Genomic DNA, 26,403 nt, shown 5'->3' on the forward strand with positions numbered 1-26,403 from the left:
GTATCCAGTCCCCACATATGCACAATCTCTCCTACTACCAACATCCAGCAGCAGAATGGTATCTTTGTTACAATCGGTGAATCTACGTGGACACATCATCACCCTGAGTTCATAGTTGAGGGCTGACTCTTGGTGTCCTACATTCTATGGGTTTGGACAAATGTATGACCTGTATCCAGCATTATAGTTTTGTACAGAATAGTTTCACTGCCCTGAAACTCCTCTGTGCTCTGCCTCTTCATTCCTCCCTCTCCTCGAACCCCTCACAACCCCTAGTCTTTTAATTGTCTCCATCATTTTGCTTTTTCCAGAATGTCATGTTTGGAATCATGTGGTACATAACCTTTTCAGATTGGCTTCTTTTACTTAGTAATATGCTTTTAAGTTTCCTCCATGTCTTTTCATGGCTCAATAGCTCATTTCTTTGTAGTGCTGAATACTGTTCTACAGTCTGGATGTACAATAGTTTATTTACCTACTTAGCTACTGAAGGACATCTTGGTTGCTTCCAAATTTTGGCAGTTATGAACAAAGCCAGTATAAATCTGCATGTGCAGGTTTTGGTATGGACATAACATAATTCAATATCATGAATTGATATTGAAATAATGCCTCAGTACTTCTTTTCCCAAGGTACTATTTTAATTTTAATAAAGAGTAGTCTGAGATTGCAAGGTGGGCTAGTTCAAAAACCATCACCATTTTGCAAACTACTCGTCTCACCGTTTTGCAAACTACTCGTCTGTATGAATCAGGATTTTCTCTACAACAGGCAGCCAAACAAAATACAGAATAGAAGCTGAAACTAGTGTGACTGTAATTATCCATAATTCCAGATTTCAAATTTTCATGTTCATCAAAATCTCACTTATTATCTGAATTCTCAATTATTACTTTTGAATTAATTGTTATTATAAATTTAAACTTATAAATAAATAAATAAATAAATAAATAAATAAATAAATAAATTTAAACTTATAAAAATAGCTATAAAACACAGCTTTTAAAAATTTTATATGGTGGCAGGATTCTGTAAGATTGTTGGAAAAAGGATTCCACTGCTAAAAAATAAAAATAATATTTTTTAAGTTTGAAAATTACTGAAATAAACAAGCAAAGAGAGTAGAGAATGGGGACAATTTCATACTCACAGGCTCATGTTGTGAGAGGGCTCATTGGAGGCTGGAAGGCTATTGTACCAGCATCACAAATTGAGGTCACAAGGCAAAATTTTATGTGTTGGTGTTGGCTGCCTTGGCAGAGCTTCTCTTCCTCGTGAGATCTCAACATAAGGGCCAATGAGGATGTCAGATACACCAATTTTGCGCCAGGGCATGGGATTCCTTTGTTCTCCAAGGCCATACTCCCAGTTAATAAGGTTATAGCAAACATGACAGCAGTTAGAAAATGTTTGCTCTGGCTGGGCAGTTGCTTCCAAGCACCAACTTCTAGAAGGGCTACACAAATCTCTGATAGACACCTACTTCTCTCTGCAAGTCCCCTTCCTGCTAAATGACTGAAACTTAATCTCAGTCAATGCATTGGGATCTCAGCTTAGTCAATGCCTATCCCCAACCTCCTCCCTAGTTTTAAGAGGAAAATATAGAGCCAAACCCATCAATGGGGACTGGGAAGAAGGCAGGACATCTGGTCCTCAGTTGTTATCATCAATCCCTGTTGACACCTGCGTCCTCATCTGGTGTCCAGTTGTATAGACCATGCAAATAACAGCTAGAGCCTTATTCTGATCTTGAGGCCTTTTCAGGCGCTCAGCTCTCTCTTAACTTCTGATTTGCCTCTCTCAAAGGGCACATTCAGCTCCTCTCCTGTGGCCGTATAGGTGGGTGCAAGAAACAGGACATACTTGCAGCTGTTTCTCCTCTACTCTCCCATCATGCTGAGTGTAGGGGAACTTTGTGAGGTGTGTCACGTCCCTGAGCTCCATGGGAAATGGGGTCCAGGTCCCCTCTTATCTCATATTCCCAGGCCTTTCGGGGTTCTGTGTCCCAACCCACTGCAGCCTCCCTCAAGGAGCCCTGCTGCTCCTGTGGCCCTCCCCCTCCCAATCAGAGTGAGTGAGGTTGGTGGGGACTGGTGGGGGTGGGGGGATTGTGTCCGGTATTCTCACAAGTCTGTTGTTCAGACAAAGATTTTATACCCTCAGCCTTTTGGGCTAGGTTCTGAGATCTCAAAAGCTTACTCTTAAAACCACTGTCTCTGCTTGGAATTTCAAATGTCTTGTTTTTAAAACCAAAAAGCTAGAAATAGCCTCTTTGTCTGCTTTTCTACTCTAATCATCATCCCTGAAGAAATGAATGCCTTACTCTCATGTTTAGTTCTAGCTAAGGAATTACTGGGAATAAAAAAGATATTAATTAATATTCAAAAAAATTGACCCACTTCATATACATATGAAGCCAGGTATCATAAAGTCTTACTTTAATAATTCAAAATAATTCCCTTATCAAGATAGGTCAATTCATGATAATAAAATGTGTTTAGGCAAAACAAACCCAGAAAAATTATTTTCATTAAAAGTTAACTTGAGTTTACTATGCATAAATTCCAAAAAACAATATATGGGGTCCTAGTTAATTAAAATCAGCAAAACTTGCCATATTATTAATCGAAATGTATCTCTTCCTTTAGATACCAGAGAGAAATTTGAATCTACATAAAGGAATGAAGAGCATCAGAAATGCTTAACATGTAGGTAAATATAAAACACATTATTTTTCATTTTGTAATCTCTTGCTTGAATAATGGACTATTTAAAGCCAAATAATAGAAAGTGTGTGGAAGCAAAGTGTATGACAACATTAGCACAAAAGATGGGACTTTCCTTTAGGACCATTTCAGGTTGAGGTCATATATATGACGTCATATATTGAGGTCATAACCCCTAGTACCTCGGAATCACACATGTAATTAGTCATACTGGAGTAGGGTAGGCCACTAAATCAATATGAGTGGTGTCCTTATAAAAAGGATTAATTTGGACACGAACACACACACACACACACACACGAGAATTTCATGTAAACATGAAGGCAGAGAGCAAGGTGATGAGACTACAAGCCAAGGAGTGCAAAAGATTGCCAATAACCAGCAGAAGCTAGGAGAGAGGTATGAATCAGAGTCTCCCTCATAGCTCTCAGAAGGAGTGAACTCTGCCAACAGTTTGATCTTAGACTTCTTGCTTCAAGAACTCTGAGACAATAACCTTCTACTGTTTAAGCCACCCAGTTTGTGGTGCTTTGTTACAGCAGCCTAGGAAACTAATACAGGAACCCAGTGGTCTAATGACCCATCTCCAAGGCTTATTAGCAATCAGTTCACCTAATGATTTACCTTGGAAGTGGTATCTGTTAGCTGTATGAGTTTATTTTTCCATCTGAAAGTCCCCTTCAGGCCTCCCATATGGCATTTTCTGAGGTCCACAGAGCTAAGGAGACCAATCGTCCCATTTTCCCTGGGACTAATGAGATTTCTGGGACATGGGACTTCCAGTTTTAAAACCAGGACAATCCCAGACAAATCGAGATGTGTTGGTCACTTCTTGCTCAAGTTTTTCCAGGGCACAGTTGCGCCCAGAGCAACCATCTTAGTTCCCTCAGCTGACCTGGGTTACCACAAGAATTGGGGGATTCTTGGCAGAGGACGCATGTTGTGAAAGCAACTAAGAGGTCTGGAACTAGGTAAGAGGTTCTGAAAGGATGGTGGCAGGGGTGCAGGGAGAGTGTGGAGATGAAGCTGGAAAAGGTGATTGGGTCTAAATGCTGAGACCCTCTGACACCATGTTGAATAATTGTACATCCTTCTATCCTGTAAGAAAAGACATGGCCTATTAGAGAAGCAAGAGCATTGTTGCCAGAGCAAATGTTTTAGAAAGAGTATTGTAACTTATTCATTTTTTCTTTCGTAAAGCTAAGAGAGAGAATAGATAGAGACCTAAAAGACATACCAACCAATTCAAATATGGACTTTAGATGGAACTTGAAAAACGGTAAAAGGAAATTGCAAGACAATAACGAAAATGTAAACACTTACTGGATATTTAATGATGTTGAGGAATTTAAAAATTTAACTGCAGTTGTGCTTTCTTTAAAAGGAAGGGGAAAGGGAAAAAGTATTATGTAATTCAGGAATGGAAAAGAGAGGGAGAGGGGGAGGAAGAGGGAGGGATGGGGCGGGGTGCGGTGGAGGGTGCTTTGATAGCAAATGAATCCTCTCGTACATTAGCTGTGGGGGTAAGGGGTGGAGTGAGGACCCACCTTCAAATAGTCTCTTAAAGTCTAAACCCAACCTGGCATTCAAGGCTCTCCATATATAGATACACAAGCATTCCTCCCCACCTGATAGGAAGAGATACTTAGTACGTCAAAGACACATTGAGGCTAAACTTCCCAAAGAGCTTTGATGGCAAATCCGTGTATCGGGGCCCTTGTCAGGGGACCGTGTCTGTGGCAGAGCCTCTCAGATTCCAGAGAAGGCCGAGATGTCCTGGGTGTCACGCCTTCTTTGGGTGCGAGGCAGCGTCAGGCAGAAAGGTTATTAAGAGGATCATTGAGGGTAAGTGAAAGGGAGAAGTCCCTTTGGTTCAGCCTTGGACTATGCCTCAGTTCTCAGGCGAACTTGTAGTTGGGCGGACGGTCTCCTCGCTAAGCCTCAGTGACCCTATCTGCAAACCTCAGGAGGTCGAGGCGTTTTAAGGGGACTTCCAGCTCTGACATCCTCTGACTCCCCTCTTGGAGAACGCTGGCTGCGGGACTCCGCTGCAGAAGCCGACACACAGCTGGGACTTAACAAAGAGCCGGGGTCTCGGGCTGGTTCCCGCCCCCAGCAGGTTTTGGAAACTCGGCCGGCTGAGGGGCGGGGCTTGAGGGCGCCACAGCCAATCACCGAGGGTCCAGGCCGCCGGGGCGTGGCCTCCGCAAGCCGCAGCGGCTGGCGGGCTGGGTCCGAGCATCCCGCGGCTCCGGACCCCCCGGCCCGGACATGGCGACCGTCCGGGCCTCCCCGCGAGGCGCGCTGCTGCTTCTCCTGGCCGTGGCGGGGGTCGCAGAGGTGGCAGGAGGCCTGGCTCCCGGCAGTGCGGGTAAGTAACTGCTGGAGCAACGGTTCGGGGCGGTCCGGAGCGGCCGCCTCTAGCGCTCCAAGATGGCGCGGGGCAGGGGGCCGGGGTGCGCGCGACCCCCAGACCCAGCCCACGTCGGTGACCCAGGGTCCGGAGGTCCCAGCAGGCGGAAGGGGCGGCTGAGGCCGGACGAGCAGGACCCGTTTCCACCCTCGCTCTCCCCTCCCGGGTCTGCTGAACTGGGAGCGGTGACCCAGGTTCGAGGCCTTGCTCTGTCAGCCACCGGGCAGGGGCCCCCAGCTCGGCCCTTACCCCCTCATCCGGCTCGGGTCTCTGTCCGAAGAGGGTGAAATACCTTCGCCCAGGTTCGTCGCGAAGATTGGATGGGACTCCGGAGGTACAGCCGCCTTACCGCTGCCCTGACAATTATTGTTACTTGTTACTTGACCCTCAGTTCAGAAAGGCCGACCTCGGGCAGCTAGCGTTGATGGGCCCCACAGCCTGCCTGACTTATGAAGTCTCAGAAGAGAACAAGTCCAAGCCCTCTAAATGCAGTTCTGCTGCCGTTCGCTGTGGGTATGCTGTGTGTCAGAGACGGCGCTGGGCTCTGGCAGGAGACAGTAAAAATCAGTGAACTCTCTTTCTAGGGGCTGGCTGACTTGAGAGTTTTGTTCTTGCTCTAGAGGAATTAAACCACGGGTGGGTAGGAAACTTTAGTGCTGCTTATCTCCCACGTGCTGGGCTTCAGGAGTTATGCCAATTCCTGCCCTCCAGTAGCTCTTGCTAGGAGGTGGGGTACAACAGGACATGAGCGCCTCAAATTCAAGGCAGAAGTGTCCAGAGGAGATGAAGGGCTGTGAGTGCAGAGGGAGAGAGATGACGTCCACCTAGGTGGGAAGAAAATTGAGTGATTCCCCAACGGCATTAGATAGGAAAAGATGACTGGGATTAATACATGCAGCAGTGGTGGAGAAGTGCATTGCTTACACAGAGGCAGACCTTGAAAGAGCAAAATCAGTCCCGGCAAGGTTTTAAGGTAGCTTACAGTGTTAAAGTTGGCTTTTTTTTTTTTTTTTAAAAACAAAGTATTTAAAGAAGGGAGAAAATTGTCAGGAACCTGGGGTTAGATAGTTGATTGTAAGTGGATTCTAAAATTCAGCTGTCAGTAAGACAAAGGAGAGAGAAAGAGAATGCTGTGTATTCGTGGCTAAATCAACTTCCCTTTCTGGGCCCCATTTTTCTCATTAAGTTAAAGAAATTGAACTAAAGCACTTCCAAAGTTATGGTTCAGAAAATACTAGCTGTCCATTCTTAATCCCACAATTAGTCGGTCCTGTGGGAGATAGCAGAGTGGAATAGTTAAGAATATTTGAACAAAATACTTACCTTTAGTTTTTTATGCTTTAATATCTACACTTATTATATACAGAAATTCTCATAGATTTTATTGTGAGAATTAATTGAGGTAATACATGTGTAGCATTTAGAATAGCTTATAGTAAGCACAGAAATGTTAGCTATTAAATAAATTTGGGAAACACTGTACACTGTACCCTTCTCTTAGACACCTCAGATTCACAATAATTCACAAAGATTCCTGTGGTAAAGAAACTTGTTGCTGGGGGAGTGGGGAAATGACTGCTATTGGTTATGGGGTTTCTTTTTAGTTTGATGAAAATGTTCAAAATTGGATAGTGGTGAGCACAACTCTATGACTGTACGAAAAACAATGAAATGTACACTTTTAAAGGATGAATTTTGTGGTGTGTGATTGTTAAAAGATAAACTGAGGCATATTAAAATTTTAAGTTTATTTGAGCAAAAATTGATTTGAATTGGGCAATGCCAATTGGAAAGTAACAGGAGCTAGGGGAAAGACTTTTATAGAAGAGATGGAAGCAAAGCAAAGAAATTATTTAATTGGCTATATTTTGAGCAGGTGCCTTATTTGGGAAAGCCCTGGTGACTGTGTTTGGTTGTCCTTGGGTTTCCAATTTCTTAACCTTGAGGCACTATAGGCTTAGGCTTTGGTTTGCTTAACTAGGCTACTAAGGCATTGAAGCTACCTCAGGCTAATGGCCTCCTTGTTTAATTAATTTAACATGATTTATATCTCAATAAAATTATTATGCAAAAGAAGAAAAAAGTTGTTTGCTTAAAGAACTGTTTTTTTCTTCAGAACACCTAAAGCACACTTCAGAAAATTCTGGGCTAGATGATTTCTAAAGGCCCTTCCAGTTCTAAAAGTTTGTGGCAACATAGAGTTTGCGTTGTTTGGTAAAACGAAAATTTCCAAGTTTGATCTAAAAGTGAAATTTGGGGGAGGGTATAGCTCAGTGGTAGAGTGTATGCCTAGCATGCACAAGGTCCCGGGTTCAATCCCCAGTACCTTCACTAAAAATAAAATAAATAAAAACCTAATTACCTACCTCCCCCCCAAAAAAACCAAACAAATAATAAAAAGTGCAATTTGTTACTTGTACTAAATTCTAGGAAGCATATATTGCCTGGTTCCTTACATGAAGGGCATTGAGTAATACAATGGACAAAAGCTTCCACTGTGGATTTGTATAAAGTGTGGAAAATGTTCTTCAATCCTAAACAAAAATTAAGAACACAATATTAAATTATATTTCAATGAAGGCCTGGCTTGTATTCCTGCTCAGTGTTCCTTCCCATCTCCTTACCCCATCCAAGATTGGGTACTCCTGTCTCCTCTGGTATAAGGCTTTCCAAATCTTATCTGTTCTGACTTGAAGATTTTCATTCTTATTGGGGGAGGGGAGGCAAGGAAGGCTGGTGAGAGACGTAATGATTTGACTTGCTCAATTATTATTAACTCTTGTGAAGTTTAGCCACACCGTCTACATTGGAGTAATGCCACACTTCCTATCCTGAGTACTTTCTGGTCCCCTCGACCCTCCAGCCCTCCCACCAACACTTCCTAGTGTTCCCTTTGAAGAATGGGATGGGGCCCTAAGCTGTAGTCTCAGGATCTGTGGGTCATGGCATCTGATAGTATCTCTGTTTCTATTTAAGATGTTTTGTAATAGTACAGAAGACAGAAAGATGTAACATTAGGGCTAGGTTTCAATAAGTTGACGTTTCAGGAATTATGTAATAGCCTAGAATCCTGAAAAAGAATTTTAAGTTAGAAAAAGCAACCGCCTATCTGGAGGAGAGTAATATGAAGCAGATTCTCTTCCCTAAAAGTATCTTGGCCCACGCTGTACAAAGAGCTAGAGTTGGTGATAGACCAGATATGACAGTTTATTCTGGTGTGCTACTAAAAGTTCCTGCCTTATACCTATGGATTTAAACAATCTTTCATTAATCATACTTTTCACCATATGCCACTTGTAGAAGAAAGTGGGACAATGTCAAGGAGGTGGTTTTTATCTATTTTAAATGTTTTTTGAAAGAGCAAAACAGTTACCATACGACTTTGTTTATTCAAAAAATATTGGAGTGTTTCCTATATGTCAGGCACTATTCTAGGTACAGAGTTGCTGCTCTCAAGGGGCTTACATTCCAACAGAGGGGAGACAGACAATAAACAGATAAAATGTTTTCTGGGAGTGGTAAGTATGCTATGAAGAAAACTAGATGATAGCATAGAGAATTGTGTGAGTAGAGGAAAGTGGTTCTTTACATAATGATGACGAGAGAGGCCTCTTTGGGAAGGTAAAGTTCAGAACTGAAATCTGAAGACTGAAGGTGCTGCCCTTAGCAAAACTTGGGGTGGGGACCAGGAAGTGCACATGCCCTAAGGCAAGAAGGAACAGAAGGTCAGTGTGGTTGCAACATCTTAAGCAAGAGAGTAAGCCAGAGCTAGATAGTGCTGGGCCTTCCAAAGAGCCACGTAAGGATTGTGGATTTTATTCTACGTGCAGATAGAAACCAGTGGACTTTTAAGTCAGAGATAATGTGCTTTGATTTCTATTTTAGATCGCTCTGGCTGCTGAGTGGAAAAAATTAATTGTAATAGGGTAGGAGTAAAAGTGGGGCTATTAGAAGGCCATTGTAGTAGTCAAAGCAGGAGATAATGGTGACTTAGAGTAGAGTGATGGTAGAGGTAGAAGAGGAGAGATTCAAGATAAATTGCTGATGGATTAGATGTGGGAAGTGAGGGGAGGAGGAATTAAAGATTACTTATAGGTTTTTACCTTGAGCACCTTAGTAGAAAATGATGCCATTTACTGAGTTTGGGGAGATGGGGAACAGCAGGTTGGAGGATTGGCAGGTGAGTCAGGAAGAGAATCAGATTTTCCATTTTTGTATATATTTAAGATGGATATTAGAAATAACTGCCCCTGGCTCATTGCTTATTAAACTGAATTTCACACCTGTCAGTATTCCCTTCAGCAAATATTTGTTAAGCTGTTAATTGCGCCAGACACTGTGATAGGCACTAGATATAATGTGGTAAGCAGAATAGACATGGTCTCTGCTTTCATGAGGTTTGTGGTTTAGTGGGACAAGCAGACATTAAATATCACCAAAAAGTGTATAATATCTAAATTGCTAATACTATGTGGTTACATTAGTACGTATCCATTTATATTCTAAATATGAATATGTTTGAGGGAAAATCATGTGATTTAATCAAGTATATAGTACATAATGCAGTGGATGCTGTAGAGCACATAGATTACATCAAAAGACTTCAAGAAAAGTGTAGTAAGTATTAAGAGAAACATTTTGACCATGGAATATACCATTGGTAACCAGACATTCATATTTTCTGATTCCTTGTTTTATAGATGGAAGTCCTGCAGCATAGAATGGGGAAGGGAATTATCTGAGAATACCGGTTATTAGCATCTGTGAGGATCTTAGGAGTCATTTGCTTTAGTTGTTTCATAATGATGAATGTCTGTTAAGGCTCTTTTGACCCCTGGAAAAACAGAAACCAAGGTATCTCAGGATTCAGAAGCTAGTTATGTAGCATCTAACAGGGAACACGTGGAAATCGAAGGGTAGGAAATTGAGCACAGCACAACCTCAGGGACTGCTGTGGGAACTGGTAAGCTGCCAGGAACCAAGACTACTTCTAGAGACATTCTCTCTCTACCTCTCATAGCTTCTGTCTGTGCATCTTTTGCATTTCCCACTCTCTACCAACCAGCTTCCTCCTTTACTCATGGTTTCTGCACAACATGAAACTTCCCCAGCCCCAACTTGTCTTAACCTTATAGTTACAGAGCCCACCACCAACTGGCTGCATACCTCTGTACCTGTGCATATGATTGGGTCCAATTTGTCTTTTGACCTGGGTCAAGAACTCATATATGATGTTTGCTAAATTATGACTTGGTCACTATGTGAAATGTGGTATGGGAGTGGTACTGTGAGAGAAATAAACATTTTGTACATTTTTTTCTGATTAATAAGCATTGTATAACTAGGAAATTATTACTTATTAACCAATGAATGAATAAATTTTTTGAGGTGAGCACTGTGCTAAATGGATACAAGAAGTTTCCATTCAATCTGGAGATACAATTAGTACACACATGAAATTATTGAAGAAGAGTGAAGTGTTAAAGTTTCCAGTTCTGACTAGAATTGTAAGACCTTAAATAACCAAAAAACCAACATAGCCTGGAGTTGTTGAAGAAAGAGTTACTAAGAGTTGAGATGGTATTTAAGCCTTGAAATATGTTTAGGATTTAGGTCAGCAGAAAGAGGGCTAAACATTTCAGGCAGAAGGCTGTGTTCAAGGTAAATGAGGCTTTCCTTGTTAAAAAATAACAGAAGTTCAGGGAAGGGGAGGTGAGAAGAAGACTTGGAAAATTTAGAATTGAAATAGCAGGAAGCCATTGTAGGTCCCTGATTAGAAGAGTGACAGCATGCAGGATCTATTTGAAACTTAATCTGGTAGTCATATTGGTAATAGAAGCAAATGAGCATAATTGGCTGTTGCAGCAGTGCAGTATGAGGCAAGCAGTGGAGAAGGATATCTGTAACTTGTGATTCAGAAAAAGAAAACAAAGTATTTATCTGTCTAGATGTTAGCTGTGTTGAATCCAGGTGGTGAGAATATAATCATTTAACTGGCTATTCCTTGGCTGATATTATGTTATATATAAATATATATACACACATATATATATACACACACACATATTCACAAACATTTTTAAAGGGGTAAATGTGACAATTGCAAGAATATATTTATAAGTTAAAGTTGCAGTTGTCATTTAAATGTTTTTAAATTTAAAGTGATTGTCAGTAAAGTATTTTGAAAATGTAAATTTGATTAAAAGTCAGATCAGATTTTTTATTAAGATCTTTTTTATCTAGAATGATCTTTTTCCACTATCAGCTCAGGTTTAGTTTTTCCGCCTCAACAGTGTGGGATAAATACATATATATATTTATATTTATATATATTTTTTTCTGTTTTAGTAATTCTTTAGGAAGACATTAATTAGAAGGAATCTTTATTTTCTTTAGAAAAGAAAACAAGAATGGCTTTTCATTAACCACATTGAATTATAGCTTTGGGGAGGCTTCTGTGGCAAAATCCCTTTTAACTTCAGAAATCCTATAATTCTGTGAATATTTTAATTTTAGATTAGAGTGTGTGTTTGTTTTTTTTAAATGCTGGTTGGCCTTAGAAGTTGCATTTTCCCTTGTGGCTGGAGCATGTGCTTCCTGCTTACTTGCCTATCTTTAGTACACATGTGGCCCAAACCAGCAGCCAAACCTTGATGTTTCTAATTATTGTATAATTCTGCTTGCCTATTCCTAGGTTACACTAATACCTTCTTAAACCCAGTATACATGGCCTTTAGTAATTGTTTTTTTTTTAATTTTATAATTACAGACTCTTAGAATAAGAATGGAAAATATGACACCCAACCTGTCTTTAATAAGGGTAACACCTGTGCTCTTTATTTTCATCATGTCAATGTCAAGTTTTATTTTGAACAGATTTATTTTTATCTGTTCAGTTCCATTTTATGAAAATAACCAGAGTTTTATACTGTTTTGAAGAAATTAGGTTAGAATCAAATCATAAAAACAAAACATTTCTAGAATTCATTGTCTTCTCTTGTATAAAACACTAGGCCTTGGAGAGGTGTTTTTTGTTTGTTTGTTTGTTTTGCACTCTAATAGTTGAATGACCCAGTTACTCCATTTTAATAGCTCTAAGAAAGACAAAGACCTTTAATTGCTGCATTAATTGCATTTGAATCCTTTGCTCCCATTCTTAATGAAGGCATATGAATTGATGTCCCTTTGTGAACATTCTTGAAAAGTATGCAGTGTTAAAGATTCTAGTAAGTTTTTGTTGTTTCAAAGGAAGAAAAATGTGTGCTAATATAATGATAGTTAAGGTTAAAAATATTGTGGAAAATGTAATGGAGCGTAGGTCCCCTAGCCTGTTCCAGGAGGGTGGCAGTCCTCTCAAGGGAGGAAATGTACTGTTATAGAGGAATGCTTGGTTGGGAGGGGGAAGGGCATTATTACCAGAAGACTTCAGGCTGCTCTCTTTAATACCATTTTGTCAGAAGTTCAGAAGTCTTTTGGAAAGACTAGAAGGAAATATGTCAAAATCACACACATTCTGGCAGGGCAGTGGGAGTATTAGATCATTTTTCTTCTTTTCCAGATTTTGGAGTTTCATAATAAAAAAGATTATTTTAAAAGTTTAACTTTGAGGCTTACTCCAGTGTAAATTTAATCTTCACCACTAAGTAGGAAAAAAATGAGCTTTTATATTTTTAATAAAACCTTCCATTGTTACTGGAGTTTTAACTATGACATGTTTTATGTTTCTATTCTAAATAGACCTTTGCTACAAGAAATTTTTTTCAAAAAATCCCTAGGCCCAAGTCAGACTCTTGTCTGCCTGATTGTTTACTTTTTGCTAAGCCTGTGCTTATTGGGACCATGTGTTATCCTGAGTTATCTTTGCTCTTGATCAGCTGGATTTTCTGCCCTTCTGTGACCTTTGTGTTGAAGGATAGTAGAAAGTGGCAAAAATTTGAGCACTTCTAAAGAGCACATCAGTATCTCAGGAGAGACTGCCCCCCCCCCGCCCTCCCCATTCTAATAAGGCTGGGGATCTGACAGAATCTCAGAAGAGGGGGTGGCACGAGGCGGCATGGCAGGGGAGGAAGGGTTGTTAAGAGAACAGCTCATGGGTGAGTGTGCCCTCTCACGAGTTAGAGCTTCTAAGAAAGTAACTACAGCTTATAAGCAAAGAACTTTTTAAATTTCTGAAACTTAATGAAATTTCTGTATGTTCTTCATGATTTTTGAGTCAGATGTTTAGAACATTAAGATACCTTTTTGCATAGAAATAGTATTAGAAAGCCAGTCCCAAAATAGTCTTTTATGAAACTAAGCTATAGTAGTATGTCAGTAATATCATATACCCTTGTCATTATTTTACAGAGTAACAATTTCCAGTTTTGAACTTAAAAGTCTTGTTGGTAAGATCTAAAGAGGACTTTTATTTTTCACTCATTTATTCATCTGCTTCCCACACTAATCCTGCCTTCAATCAGAAAAAAGCTCTGCTTTCATCTAATTTGTATACTGAAATTATATACATTGCATTTGAAGAGATTATGTTGCAAATACATATTTTAAACCATTGTATTCAGATCTAGCTGCCTGAAATACAATATTTTCATGTCCTTGTCTCTTTTGACTTGGCAGTCTATAAACAAGTCCTGACCAATCCAGCTGTATCTTTTTTTCCAGTCAGCTGTACTCTATAGAGTATTATCATGCCCCTGATGATTATCTCTATAGCTGACTTTTTAATTTCTCTGGGCCCATAATGCTGCTTGGCAACATTTTTCCTTTTCTCTAATATGATGTTTCTCAGATTGGCATTCTGGAATGTTAATAAGTTGCATGGAAAAAGTATTCTGTGGTCTGAGAAATCTTAGATCCCTTTTTAGGAGATTAATAATGCATATTAACATATTGAAGGCTTTGTGAAGTCCTGCAGTAAAGAATTCTCTTTAACTTTTTAATCCTTCATTTCCCAATTTATTTGAGCATGAAACGTTTTCTCTTGAGGGATAGATAATAACAATTCATGAAACAGTGTTTCACAGAACACAAGTTTGAGAAGCCTCTATAGTTGCTTCCTTTGTTCTCCAAAATGACTGTTTAGATTTCTACTTCACCTCAAGACTTCAACCCCATCTCAACCTTTTTGTTTTCAGACCTAATCTCTGTTTCACTGAGAAAATGGAGGCTTTCAGCTTCCCTCTTAATTTGTCAGCGTCCTTATATCCTTTTGTCTAGACTTTGTTCTACCATCAGACTATAAACTGGATGAAGTTAGAGAGCATAACATATATTTACTATTGTATTCCTAGCCCAAGTACAATGCCTCTTCTTGAACCCACATCCCTCTCCAGCAATCACCTAATTTCTTTATATTCTTTTAGCCACGACTGTTTGTATAGCAATTCAGTTCTTAAACTAACCACCCAGAGTTGGAACAGACCCCACAAGGTAAAGGGCATGATCCCAAACAAGGCTGCCCTTTCTCTAGACACTAACCATACTTTGGCGGTTCCCAGGTCACCGACATTTCTGACCAATTGGCTTATAAATTGGGGCTTCCCTCAACCCCATTAAAATTAGTAATTCACTAGAATGTCTCACAGAACCCAGGGAAGCGCTTTAGTTATGATTACAGTTTTGTTATAAAGGATACAAATCAGGAGGACCAGTCAAATGGAGAGATATGCAGAGTAAGGTCTGGGAGGAAATGCAGTTTCTTCTGTGCCCTTTCCTCATGGAATCAGTGTGCATCACCCTCCTGGCACATCAGTGTCTTCAAGCAGCCAGGAAAGATCACTGAGCTTTGGTGTCTAGAATTTTTATTGGAATTTCATCATATAGGCATGATTGATTAAATTATTATCTGTGTGGTTGAGCTCAATCTCCAGTCCCCCTGTCCCACTGAGTTTGGGAGATTGGGTTGATATCCTGTGGCTCAAAGCCCCAACCCTCTAATCACATGACTTCTCTTTCTGGATTGGCCGGTCCCCATCCTGAAGCTATCTAGGTGAGACCATGGGTTACCTCCTTAGCCTAACAAAGACACTCTTGTTACTCTGGAAATTACAAGGATTTAGAGTCTCAGGAATCAGGGGCAAAGGCCTCTCTAAAATATGAGGGGTGGGAGATAAGTGGAGAGTGAGGGTATAGCTCAGTAGTAGAGCATATGCTTAGCATGCATGAGGTCCTGGGTTCAATCTCTAGTACCTCCATTAAATAAAATATTTATTTCCCCCCAACAAAAAGATTTTTTTAAAATGTGGGGTGGGGTGGAGAATCTTCCCTTGATCTTGCATCCTTCGGTAACTTACCACTCTCTTTCCCTCCCATTACTGCCAGATTTCTTGAGAGCCTGTAGTTACTATTTACACTTCCTCACCTCTGGTTTACTCCTTTAATATCATTCACTTCTACTAACTCACAGAAAGTACCTTGCGAAGGTCTAAGTGGCCCCTTAGTAAATCCATTTCCTTTCTTGAGTCTTCAGTCTAACCTGACTGTTCTGGAGCATGGCACTTACTGCTCCCTCTTCTGTGATGCCACTCTCTGGTGGCTGGCTTACCTCTGACTCTTCAATCTCAGTCTCTTTCCTTGTTTCTTCCCGTATCTCAGATTGTGGTTATTTAGAATTTGGTGCTGTGTTCACTTCTTACTACTCTCCCTAAGCAGTGTCATTCATTTACATAAACCTCCTTTATGCTGATGATTTCCAAATTTGTATCTTTAGGCTTGGCCAATGTGCAGTCCAGGCTTGGGTTTCTGCCTTTACTGGAATATCTGGAATATTTTGGCCATTGCAAATCTTAATTTAACATGTCCAAAACAAAGTTCACTTTTTGTCATTTAACCTTAGATTGTAAGTATAATAATAGAATATAGTCCATAGAGTAATTATGAGGTTTAAATGAGATAATATATAAAGCAAGCAGTAAAATTCTGGCACATAGAAAGTACATAGTAGCTATTACTATTATTACATGACAGTCTCCCCTATTAGACTGCAAGCTTCTTGAGGGCAAAAACCACATCCTTGAACTTAAGACAGTCCTTGACTTGTAATAGGTATACAGCAAAGGTTTGTTGAGTTAAAATGGATAATAATAGTCTTTTGAATAAATGGTTTGTCTAATCATCCAGCTTAGTTTAATCATCTTATTTATTTAACAGTGGGCAACATCAGGTGTTTATTTTTTCTCTCTAGGTGCATTATGTTGTAATCATTCAAAGGATAACCAAATGTGCCGTGATGTATGTGAGCAGGTAAGCTTACACAACAGTTGTACAGGGTATTAGTTACATAACCATTTAATATAATTGTTTTGGAGAAATCCATGGACAGCACTTAAAACAAGTAATCAGAGTTCACATCACCAATAATGGAACAATTTTACATGTGTCTGCTGACATGCACTAAAAAGGAGCACAGAATTTAAGTAGGATTCCTGTCCAAAATGCATAACGTGAATTATGAGGAAACAGTAAGGCAGACCCAGATTGAGGGATGTTTCTCAAAATAACTGCCTGTACTCTTTAGAGGTATCAGTGTTATAAACACAAAGATTTCCAGATAAGAAGAAATTAAAGAGCCATGACAACTAAACACGATGCTTAATTCTGGATTGGGTCCTGGAATTAAAAAAGGATTGCTATAAAGGATATTACTTGGATAAATTGGTGAAATTTGAATATGGACTATATAATATTGTATCAGTGTTGCGATCTAAATTTGGTGATTGTACTGTGGTTAGATAGGATGGTGTCCTTGTTCTTAGGAGATACATGCTGGGATTTAGGAATGAATGGTCATGTCTGTAATGATTTCTAAAATATTTCATCAAAATAATAGTAATAACATGTATATGTAGAGATAGTTAAAGCAAATGTTGCAAACATTAATAATGAGTAGATAATGGGTAATTTCTTCAACCAATGTGGAATGAAGAAAGGATAGAGTCCTTCATAGATGGACTCTTAATCTATGTGGGTGTTCATTGTACTCCTTTTGAAACTTTTCTGTAGGTTTGAATTTTTCTGCTTGAGCCTTTTTAGGCAAATTCTACTGAGACAATACCTGTTCATAACACCTTACCTTTCTTTCATCATCTTGATTGTGTAGCTCTTGCCTTCGTACTTGAGAATTAATGACCTCAGTAATCTTCTGAGGAGTTTTCAAGTAATACCTGGATCTTGTTAATTCCTAAAACTGAGAGAGCTACCTAACTGGGTAAAATACCTAGATTAAAACTTCACTCAAACAACATTAGGAATTTAGAAAGATTTTTGTTAAATACTCTAATTGTAAAACAAGACAGTGTTTCATGTTGAAACACTATAGCAAGTTAAGTTTTCTGTAGATTTACTGCCAAAACAATAGTTTTTAAAAGCAAAAATGGCTCCTTGGTGGTGTCACCATATAGGAGCTTTGAAAGTAGCACTGCTAAATTTGGAAGCACTGTGTTCCTGGCTTTTTGCTTTCTTTTCTCTTGTTCTGCTCACTGGTATTCCACAGGGTAAATGGTTTTTGTGAGGTACCTGCAGCAAGCAAGGCCTAATTTCTTAAAATCTGAAGCATTAGAAGTTCTATAACTTAGCAAATTGAGGACTATAGTCACTCTAATAAAAAACATTCTTCCCTTATCTAATTGAGAAATAAGGCAAAGTAGTAAGGCAGATAGGACCCCAAATAGTACTTTTATTACTAGTTACGCAAATGCCAAATGTAACTTTTATCTCCAGATAAACACTAAACTGAAGTATTAGACTTACTCCCCAAGGAAGAGCAGTAAGAGTTGAGTTATATACGTTCACTTCCCCCTGCCAAACTCAACAGTCAGTAAGTCAGTCATCCTACTCACAGGAGCAGTGAGTGAGTGGTGTGGAGAGTGGCGAGGGTGCCACTACTGGCAGAGCTCACTGAAAATGAAAAGAATGACCAGAAATTGAGGAATCATTATTTCTTCAACCAGTAGGAAATGAAGAAAGGGTAGAGTCCTGCTGATATTTAGGTTTCGTTCAAGTAAATACCAGTATCCTTGAAGGCTCTGGAAGATTAGGAAAAAGATTTGAGGGGTGGGAGTGGGAAGATGAATTGCTGAATTATCAGTGAAGACCACTGTGTGAAGACAGTTGGAGATTTGGAATTAAAACTTTTAGAATTTGAATTTAGATAAGAAGTCAGGTCTGTTGTTTTGTAACAGTCAACACAGTGAGGTGTCAGATGCCATATAAGTCAAGAAGTTTGAGATCTAAGAAAAGGCCCTCAGTTTTAAAAAGAAGAATCTTAGGAGAGATATTCTAGAACAGGGACTTTTGTTTGCTTTGTTTATACTGAATCCCCAATGCTTAGAATAGTGCTTAACACTCAGAATTCTGCCTCTTCCCATTCCGCCACTGATGTCATTCATGTGCTTCCTCTCTCCGTCTCATTCTTGTTTGCCTTTTATTGTTGTCTTTTCCCCTTTCTTTTTCTTTTCTTTCTTCTTTTTATCTTTTTATAATGGGAATTTTCAAGTATATACAAAAGTAAAGAAAAATATAATAAACTCGCATATTCAGCTTTAGCGTTATTAAGTCAAGGCTAGTTGTGTTTCATTTATACTCCCATCTACTCCTCCCCCCTATTATATTGAGGCAAATTTATATTGAAGCAAATCCCTGTTGTCATATCCTTCAGTCCGTTAAGTTTTCAGTTGGTATCAATAAATTATAAGTACTCATTAAAAAAAAAACATAATACCATTACCACTTCTTTAAAAATGTAATATTCAAATATCTAGTTATTTTTCAAATTTATTAATTATTAAACTTATTAAAGTTTTGTTTTATAAATTTGAATCAGGATCCAAATGAGGTATATGCATTATAACTGGTTATATGTCTCTAAAGACCTTTTAATATGGGTTTTTCCTCACAATTTATTTGACAGATAAATCTGATCATTTACCCTGTGGAGTTTCCCATAGTCTGAATTACGTTGTTTGTATCCCTGTGGTATCACTTAACGTGTTCCTCTTTCCTCTATTTCTTAGTAATTGGTAGGCAGATTTAAGAGCAGAGTTGTCCAATGGAATTTTCAGCAGTGATGAAAATAATTTATATCTGCGTGATTCAATATGGAAACCACTAACTATATGTGCCAAGTGAACACTTGAAATGTGTTTAAAAAGATTGAGGAACTGAATTATAAATTTTATTTCATTTTAATTGATTTAAGTTTAAATTTAAATAGCCATATGTGGCTGGCAGCTGCCTTATGAGACAGATCCAGAGGCTTGATCAGATTCAGGTTCGGTTGTTTTTGTTTTGTTTGGCAAGTCTTATTCATAAATGGTATTGTGTCTAGTTGTCTCTGTGTAATGTTAGCAGTCATTGTTGATAGTTGCCTAAATGTATTCACTAAGAGTTGCAAAATGGTGTTATTCTAGCTCTCTTCACTTACAGTTGGTGGTTTTGGAGAAAAATGGCTACTCAAACTAATTGGAGATAAATCCTTTTTTATTGTCTTAGCATTCGTAGATTTTACAGTCTTGACTATTTGCAGGTAATGATATATGTAATGATTTATAATTTATAGAGACATCAAATTATAATTGCATTAATTAAAGTTGTATTTGTAAGTGAGCCAGTTAGCCTGGTGAGTGAACTTGTCAACTCCTCAGCATCTTTATTAAAAAATGGCTTCATCTCTTTTGTGGCATTTTATGGAGAAGTTTTGGCTATAATGCTATTCACAAATTTGTTCTTCACCAATATCAAGGGTATGACATAGTCTATTTTTCATTGTGGTCATTGATTTAAAACAGTTTGTAGAACAGTTTAGAATAAATTTATCTTTTTTCTTTCTTTTCTGTTTTCTCTTTTCTTTTTCTCCCTTATACTCTAACAGGTTAGTAGCCTGGTTTCCTCTGTTTTTGGTCATTAGAAAAGAGTCTAGACTTTCTATATCTGGGTTTTGTTGATTGTTTGCCAAACTAACTTACCTTTCAAGAAATACTGCCTCAGCTTAATTTAGATCTTTCCAAACGTTTTCCATTTATAAAAGGAAATTGGAAAATGTTCTAGACAACTGATGAATCTAGAAGATAATAAATTTACCTCTTCTTACTTCTTACGAAACAAATACCACGAAACTTTTTTTTTCAAATAGATATTCTCCTCAAAAAGTGAATCCCGACTAAAACATCTGTTGCAGCGAGCCCCAGATTATTGTCCTGAAACAATGGTATGTCGTATTTTACTTAACTATGGAAGCTTTTGTCTAAATGAAGCACTCTAATGAGTTACTTTTAGATTTAGCAATTTTTTCAATGTGATTGGAGTTTGTGGTCAGAATAAAATGTTAGATTTAATTAGGTACTTTAAAAACAACCTCACACAAATTGCTAGATAGAATATTGTCTTCCACCTTTTATTGTTTTTTCTGTGATGTAGATATAAAACAATACTACATATAAATGTATTCTAGTCTTTAAATTTCATTATGATTAAACTATCTGGAATTGGGATTTTACTTACTATATTTTGACAATTTTATGGAAACCATAATAACTAAATCATGTTTATTTTTTAAAAATTGGATTTGGGGTAAGGGAAAATGTGAGACTTCTCATTATTCCGGTCTCCCCGTTTTCTGGTATACTGTAGATACATTGCATGCCTGTCTAAGTCCTGTAACAAAATATCTTTAATTCTTGGGCCATCCTCAGTGTTTGGGAGCTCCTGAGCCAGGCTAAGAAAGTCTGAGCTGGCATGAGAGAGCCTCTTTAGATGAGGTAGCTTGGTTATGGGGAGGAGGGGGAGTTGATGATCAGACAGTTCTGACTGACACGTTTTCCTTTAGTCTTTTTGCTTGTAAGTAGTTATTCCAGTACATATCCTAAGTAGCCATACTTGTCTTTAGTATTCTTAGACGTGAAGATGGGAAAACAGCAAGCAATATTTTTGCATCTCAGTTTTATTTCTGCTTCCATGAATAACTGGTTGATACTCATGTAGTTCTAGGTCATTGATTGTATAGAGATAAACATAATCAAAGTAGCTATACATAATTTCTATAGAGAGGAACTGTTATCTACATAAAAGCCTTTTGATGATTACAATTTTAGGTTGAAATTTGGAGTTGTATGAATTCATCTTTGCCAGGTAAGCAATACAAGTGTAACCTTTAGCACTTTATTTTTTAAAAACTTATTTTCTGGCTGTAATGTCTGTGTCCTATAACCTAATGTATACCCTTGAGTTTCTATCCTCTCCTCCTTGTAGGCACCCAAATTTTCAAATGTCTAATTTATTCTCACTCACTCAATCCTTAACGGTACTCTTATCTCCACTTCTATCATTCTGTTGAAACTGACCTTTGAAACCATCACCAGGATCTCTTGGTTCCTAAATCTTATTTCTCAGCACTTGTTCTCTTTGACTTCCTGTGACACTTGATATTATTGACCGCTACCTCTTTGTGACTTCACCTTGGCCTCGTGACCTTGTCTTCTCTTATCTTTTTCCTCCCTGCCCTCGTCCCGATGAGAACCATGGTTATTCCTGTGTGTGGTCTTCTTCCCTTCTTTATCCACACTCACCCTGGTAACTGCATTCCTTCCCAGAACTGTTACCTGATCAGCTATGAGAAAATAACTTTCAAATCCAAGTCATTGTTCATGACTTCTGGACATCTCTACCTGGATCTCTGTATAGGTGGCATCTGAAGTGCAAATTCAAACCCATACTCATAACTGCCTCTCTTGTGAATGACACTAGACTGGAAACCCTATAGTTATCTCTGATTACTTTTTCTTTTTAGTTCCATTGACTTGCCCCTTGTCAAATCTTGCATCTGTCCTCTCTATTCCTAGTTCAAGCCTTTATTATTACATCTTGGGATAAATTATTGCAATAACCTTGTAACTGGTGTTCCAATACATCATAGCTGTCCTCCTCACTCCCTTCAGGGGAAAAAAAAATCCCTCAGGGGATATCTACTTCCATCAGAATAAAGCCCAAACTCCTTAGCCTGGCATTCATGGTCTCCTAGCATTAAAGCTCATTTTCCAGTCCTGTTTAAAGCCAGTGCTTTGAAAAAAGGGAGTATATTTTATGTATCTCTGAATTCTAAAGGCTTTCATGATGTTAGACTATTTGCCTTCCTAGAATTGCCCACATCCTTGCTTGTCCTCCTAATTATCCCTCTACCTAGTGTCTTGCAATTATATATATGTATTGTTCCTACCAAACTATAATCTCCATGAAGGGACAAATCATATAGTTTATCTATTTCGTAGCCCACATAATACCTTATAGAGTGCCTTGTACATAATAGGTGTTCAGTGAATGTGAATGCTTGTTGAATAATTTAATATTTTCTAAGAGGTACTGGGTACATGAAAATGGCAATATACTGCATTATGGTATAAAAGGTCAGAGTTTATGACCTACATTGATCCCATTCAGAATTCTGTCTAGAATGTGGGTGATTCTAGAAAGACCTAGTAAGGCAAGCAGCAAAGATTGAGGAAAAACTATACTAGGTAGTGGGGCTGGATGAGAGTCTTTTGCCTTTTATACCTTAAAACATGTAGGGATACAGAAGCTTATGATATGTAGTATTTTTAGCCAGTTTTAATAATTGGGATGCTTTTGATTATATTTTGAGGGCTTTGTCTATCTGTGAGTCATTTGTTTGCTTTACTTTGTTTTTTTTAGCAGAATGCTTCTATTTGCTACATTGTTTTAGTTGCATGTCGAGAACTATGTTACCTATTGCCTTGAATCCCTCACATTTTTTTCAAATGCAAATAATAATCTAATGTACATGAGAATTTGCAGATCTATGTCTTACATGGAAGCAGCATAAAGCATTTTTCTTAAAAGAGATAAGGAGGAATTTGCAGTATCCCTGTAAGCGTAGATCTTTTCTTTTTTCATAATTATTACTTATATCTCCTAATTTTATCCTAGGAGTTATTCATTGATGTTTATGATTGCAAAAACAGATTTAAAAGTTGCATTAGATCACTTTTTATAAATTTATCACCTTTTGGTATCAGTAATACGGTTAGAGAAATAGCTGCTATGCATAAATTGAACAGAAATAGTGATTTTGCTCCTTAATTAAGTATAGCCATCCAAGTCAGTTCTGACTCACAGGAGATGTTCCTGTCTGCTTACTAAGTATCAGTTTTTAAACAGCATCATGGGTTTTATGCTATTCTAGGTATTTAATATTTTGGATACAATAATACTCATGCCATTTTTTGTTTGCTTATTAAGTTAAATTGGAATCTTTGCCTCTGGGTCACAGTCTAAAGGTGATGAAGGCCTCTTCTTGCTTTCCTTAACCTGTATGTCCTCTAAAGATACTGTGTACCTAAGAGTGAGAATGAACTAAAGAGAGTTTAGGGTGGGCAGGGAGAAGAACAAAGAAACAAAGAATCTGGTAATTATGCTGTGAGGGACCCTGAGAAGACTGATAGTATTGAGAGTAAGGATGGGAGGAGGGGCTTCATATATTTTTTTGTTAGTGGAAGTACTGGAGATTGAACCCAGGACCTTGTGCATGACAAGCATTCACTCTACCACTGAGCTATACCCTCCCCCTAGGACTTCATACTTTTGAGGTCCTGCCATCTGAATCAGTCTTCTTGTGGACACCTGCTTTGACTTGTAGTGGTATCCACGAACCAGTTTAGCACGCTATTTGTGTTTGTCACTACTTATGACCAAAACATTTGAACATTTTGTTTTTAAGGTGTGTTTAAGAAGTCTGATGGCTGGGTTGGCTTAGGCTGCTGTGAACTGGCTATTACCTTGGAGTGTCGACAGGCATGCAAGCAGGTAACGCTTGGCAATCAGGCTGTTAAACAGCGTGGAGTACAGTTTGAGTTTTGGCTGTGCAAATGTCTTGGACCTAGCCCACCTCGTACCTTTAGAGAGATGACCCATAAAAACTGCAAATTTAACACTTCTTAAATAGACCACTTCCTTTTAGACATGCTGCTTTTTCAGTTATAGCTGCTGCATCTAAGACCCTCAGCCTTCTCTTATTCTTTCTTAACTGTCTGCCACACAAAGACAGAATATTATAGGAATGGAGGCCTTTTGCTTAGTCAATACTGAATGACTCCAAATGGTCGTGTAAATTTCCAGCATGCTTGGATGAGAGCATTTGACACAGTTGGCTTGTTTGCTTTCATCTTCCCTCTGTCTTTCATCATGGGTTTACCCTGAGCATGTTCTTATATCCCTTCTCATCTCCTAAGGTGAGCATGACTCCTACAGTAAGTTATGACTTCTCTTTGATTTGGTATATCTCTGGTCCGATTCAGGCGAGTCCCCTGAATTCTTCTTCACTATGTATGTTTTCATAGTGGTTCCTCAGATGCTGTGGGAAAACTGGTCTTCTGATTCCTCGTACTCCAAGTGGTGGGAGTAGACCTCCCTGGGAAATTTAGGTAGCCCTGAAACTACAGCTGGAAAGCCTTCTCTTATTTTCTTCTCCTAGTGACTGGTCTTGACAGGATTATATGAGACATGGTGACACCTTCACTTCCATACAGACCACCGAACTGTATAGCCTGAGCCACACTCTTTGAGCAGCGTGCTTTCTAGCTATGTGCTGCTGTCCTCCAGGCATTGAGATTAGCTGAGTTGTAGAGGACTTGCACTATAATGCATCCAGTGGGACAATAAATGGCTTCCAGTCCATTCTGCTTCTTGTTTTCCCTGTCCTCATCAGCTGGCCTCTTCAGAACTGCATGAGCTTAGGTGATAGAACAGAGGGAATAGAGCAAAGAACCAGAGCCCATGGCTCTGGAACTGCGTCTCTAAATGGGTACTAATATCATGTAGAAGAACAACTACCCTTCAGCAAATTTTTTGGGCTTGTTTTTTATAGGAAGCATATACTTAGATGTAGTAAATAACTTTCTGTTTCTCTGTGGGTCAGTTTCCTCATCTGTAGAAGGGATACTACCTTCCTCATAAACTTGTTAAGAGAATTATATAAAAATAATTTTTGTTAGTTGCCTGGAATAGCCTTCCTGTCTTTAATTGTCCCCTCAGTTATGTATGGATCTTTTTTGAGGATTTTGGCTCTCATAAGAACTTAGAATATGAAGGGTTAAAGAAAAAGCAACTTATAAATGGCTGGCAGAGTTTCACAAGAAAATTCAGTGCAGCAGAGCTTCACAAGAAAATTTGCTACGGAGTGGAATTTAGCTTTAAAAAAGTCCTCTGATTTACATTTTCTTCAAAGTTCTCTAGTTTCTGAAATAACAAAAGTACTGTGTCATTATGTGAGATTAAAGCCATAAGAGTTACAGTGAAGTTGTAGCATATCTGGGACTGATGTCTGTTTTAAAGAAATTACATGAAATTTGTTTGTATTTTAGAAACTTTAAAATATTTGAGCATGAGGTTTTCCTTGATGAAATAAAGACTACTATACCAGCAATTAACATATACTTATATTTGTGTTCTTTTTTTGTCCTGTAATAAATTAATGGAGAAATTTGTTATCTTTTAGGCATCTTCAAAAAATGATATTTCCAGAGTCTGCAGAAAAGAATATGAGGTATGCATTTTATTTAACAAATTTGGATAGACAATTAAAGTTTATCAGAATTGATTAAATTGCTCAAATTTTAAAAATGAATTCATTCTTACATAAAATCACCTTTTACCTTATAGAAAATATAGCCTTGACAGAAATGTCATTTACCTTGTTTAGAAATGTTATGACTTTAATTAACTTGTTGAAATCAAGCATTAATTTCAAAGAAATGCCTTAATCTTTTTCATATGTAGAGGGTTTAACCTATAATGCTTTCATAATAAAGCAACTGATTGTACCAAAGGTTGTAAAATAGTTTTTCTTAGGTTCCATATCCTCTTTTGCCCCTTTTTCTATACCTTGATCCGTCCAGGTGTCCATCTTTATCAACTGCCTCTAATTGGAAGAAACAAAATCACATTGCTAGTGTGAGTAGCTTCAAACTTCCCTGGCATCTCACATTTGGGGGAAAAAAGACCACACTAAATTACAAAGGCTGTATTAAATCTGAAGGGCTCTTGTCTTCCAGTGGTGGTGTTTTAAGCACTCCAGTATCTAGACAGTGGTTAGGTTGGATGGGGGTGTTGAGGAGGGGCAGAGGTAGAGGAGGTATTTCACACCATATAAATATGTACAAAAGATTATCCCTGATGTGAAAAAGCTCCTCATTGGGAATACTTTCTTCAGTTCTCAGAACTTCTTTGTTAAATGTGACAGTATTATTCTTTTTCATAGTGTA

The 26,403-nt window shown here is 38.4% G+C and overlaps 1 protein-coding gene across 3 annotated transcripts in view; it reads left to right on the forward strand.

Annotated features, from left to right (window-relative positions):
- The first annotated feature begins 4,910 nt into the window (after positions 1–4,910).
- Positions 4,911–26,403, forward strand: part of RECK (reversion inducing cysteine rich protein with kazal motifs) — a 66,569-nt gene continuing 45,076 nt past the window's right edge. Inside the window, exons 1-6 of one of the 3 annotated variants that reach the window (XM_032477976.1) lie at positions 4,911–5,098; positions 16,320–16,378; positions 20,265–20,339; positions 21,223–21,259; positions 23,862–23,947; positions 25,638–25,685. In XM_032477976.1, coding sequence (XP_032333867.1) covers positions 4,999–5,098; positions 16,320–16,378; positions 20,265–20,339; positions 21,223–21,259; positions 23,862–23,947; positions 25,638–25,685 — 405 coding nt within the window. In that variant the 5' untranslated portion in view covers positions 4,911–4,998. The remainder of the gene's footprint in view (positions 5,099–16,319; positions 16,379–20,264; positions 20,340–21,222; positions 21,260–23,861; positions 23,948–25,637; positions 25,686–26,403) is intronic. The other 2 variants (XM_032477978.1, XM_032477977.1) reach the window with 2 other exon arrangements.

The sequence above is a fragment of the Camelus ferus genome, chromosome 4 (assembly GCF_009834535.1).
Source record: "Camelus ferus isolate YT-003-E chromosome 4, BCGSAC_Cfer_1.0, whole genome shotgun sequence".
Taxonomy (NCBI): domain Eukaryota; kingdom Metazoa; phylum Chordata; class Mammalia; order Artiodactyla; family Camelidae; genus Camelus; species Camelus ferus.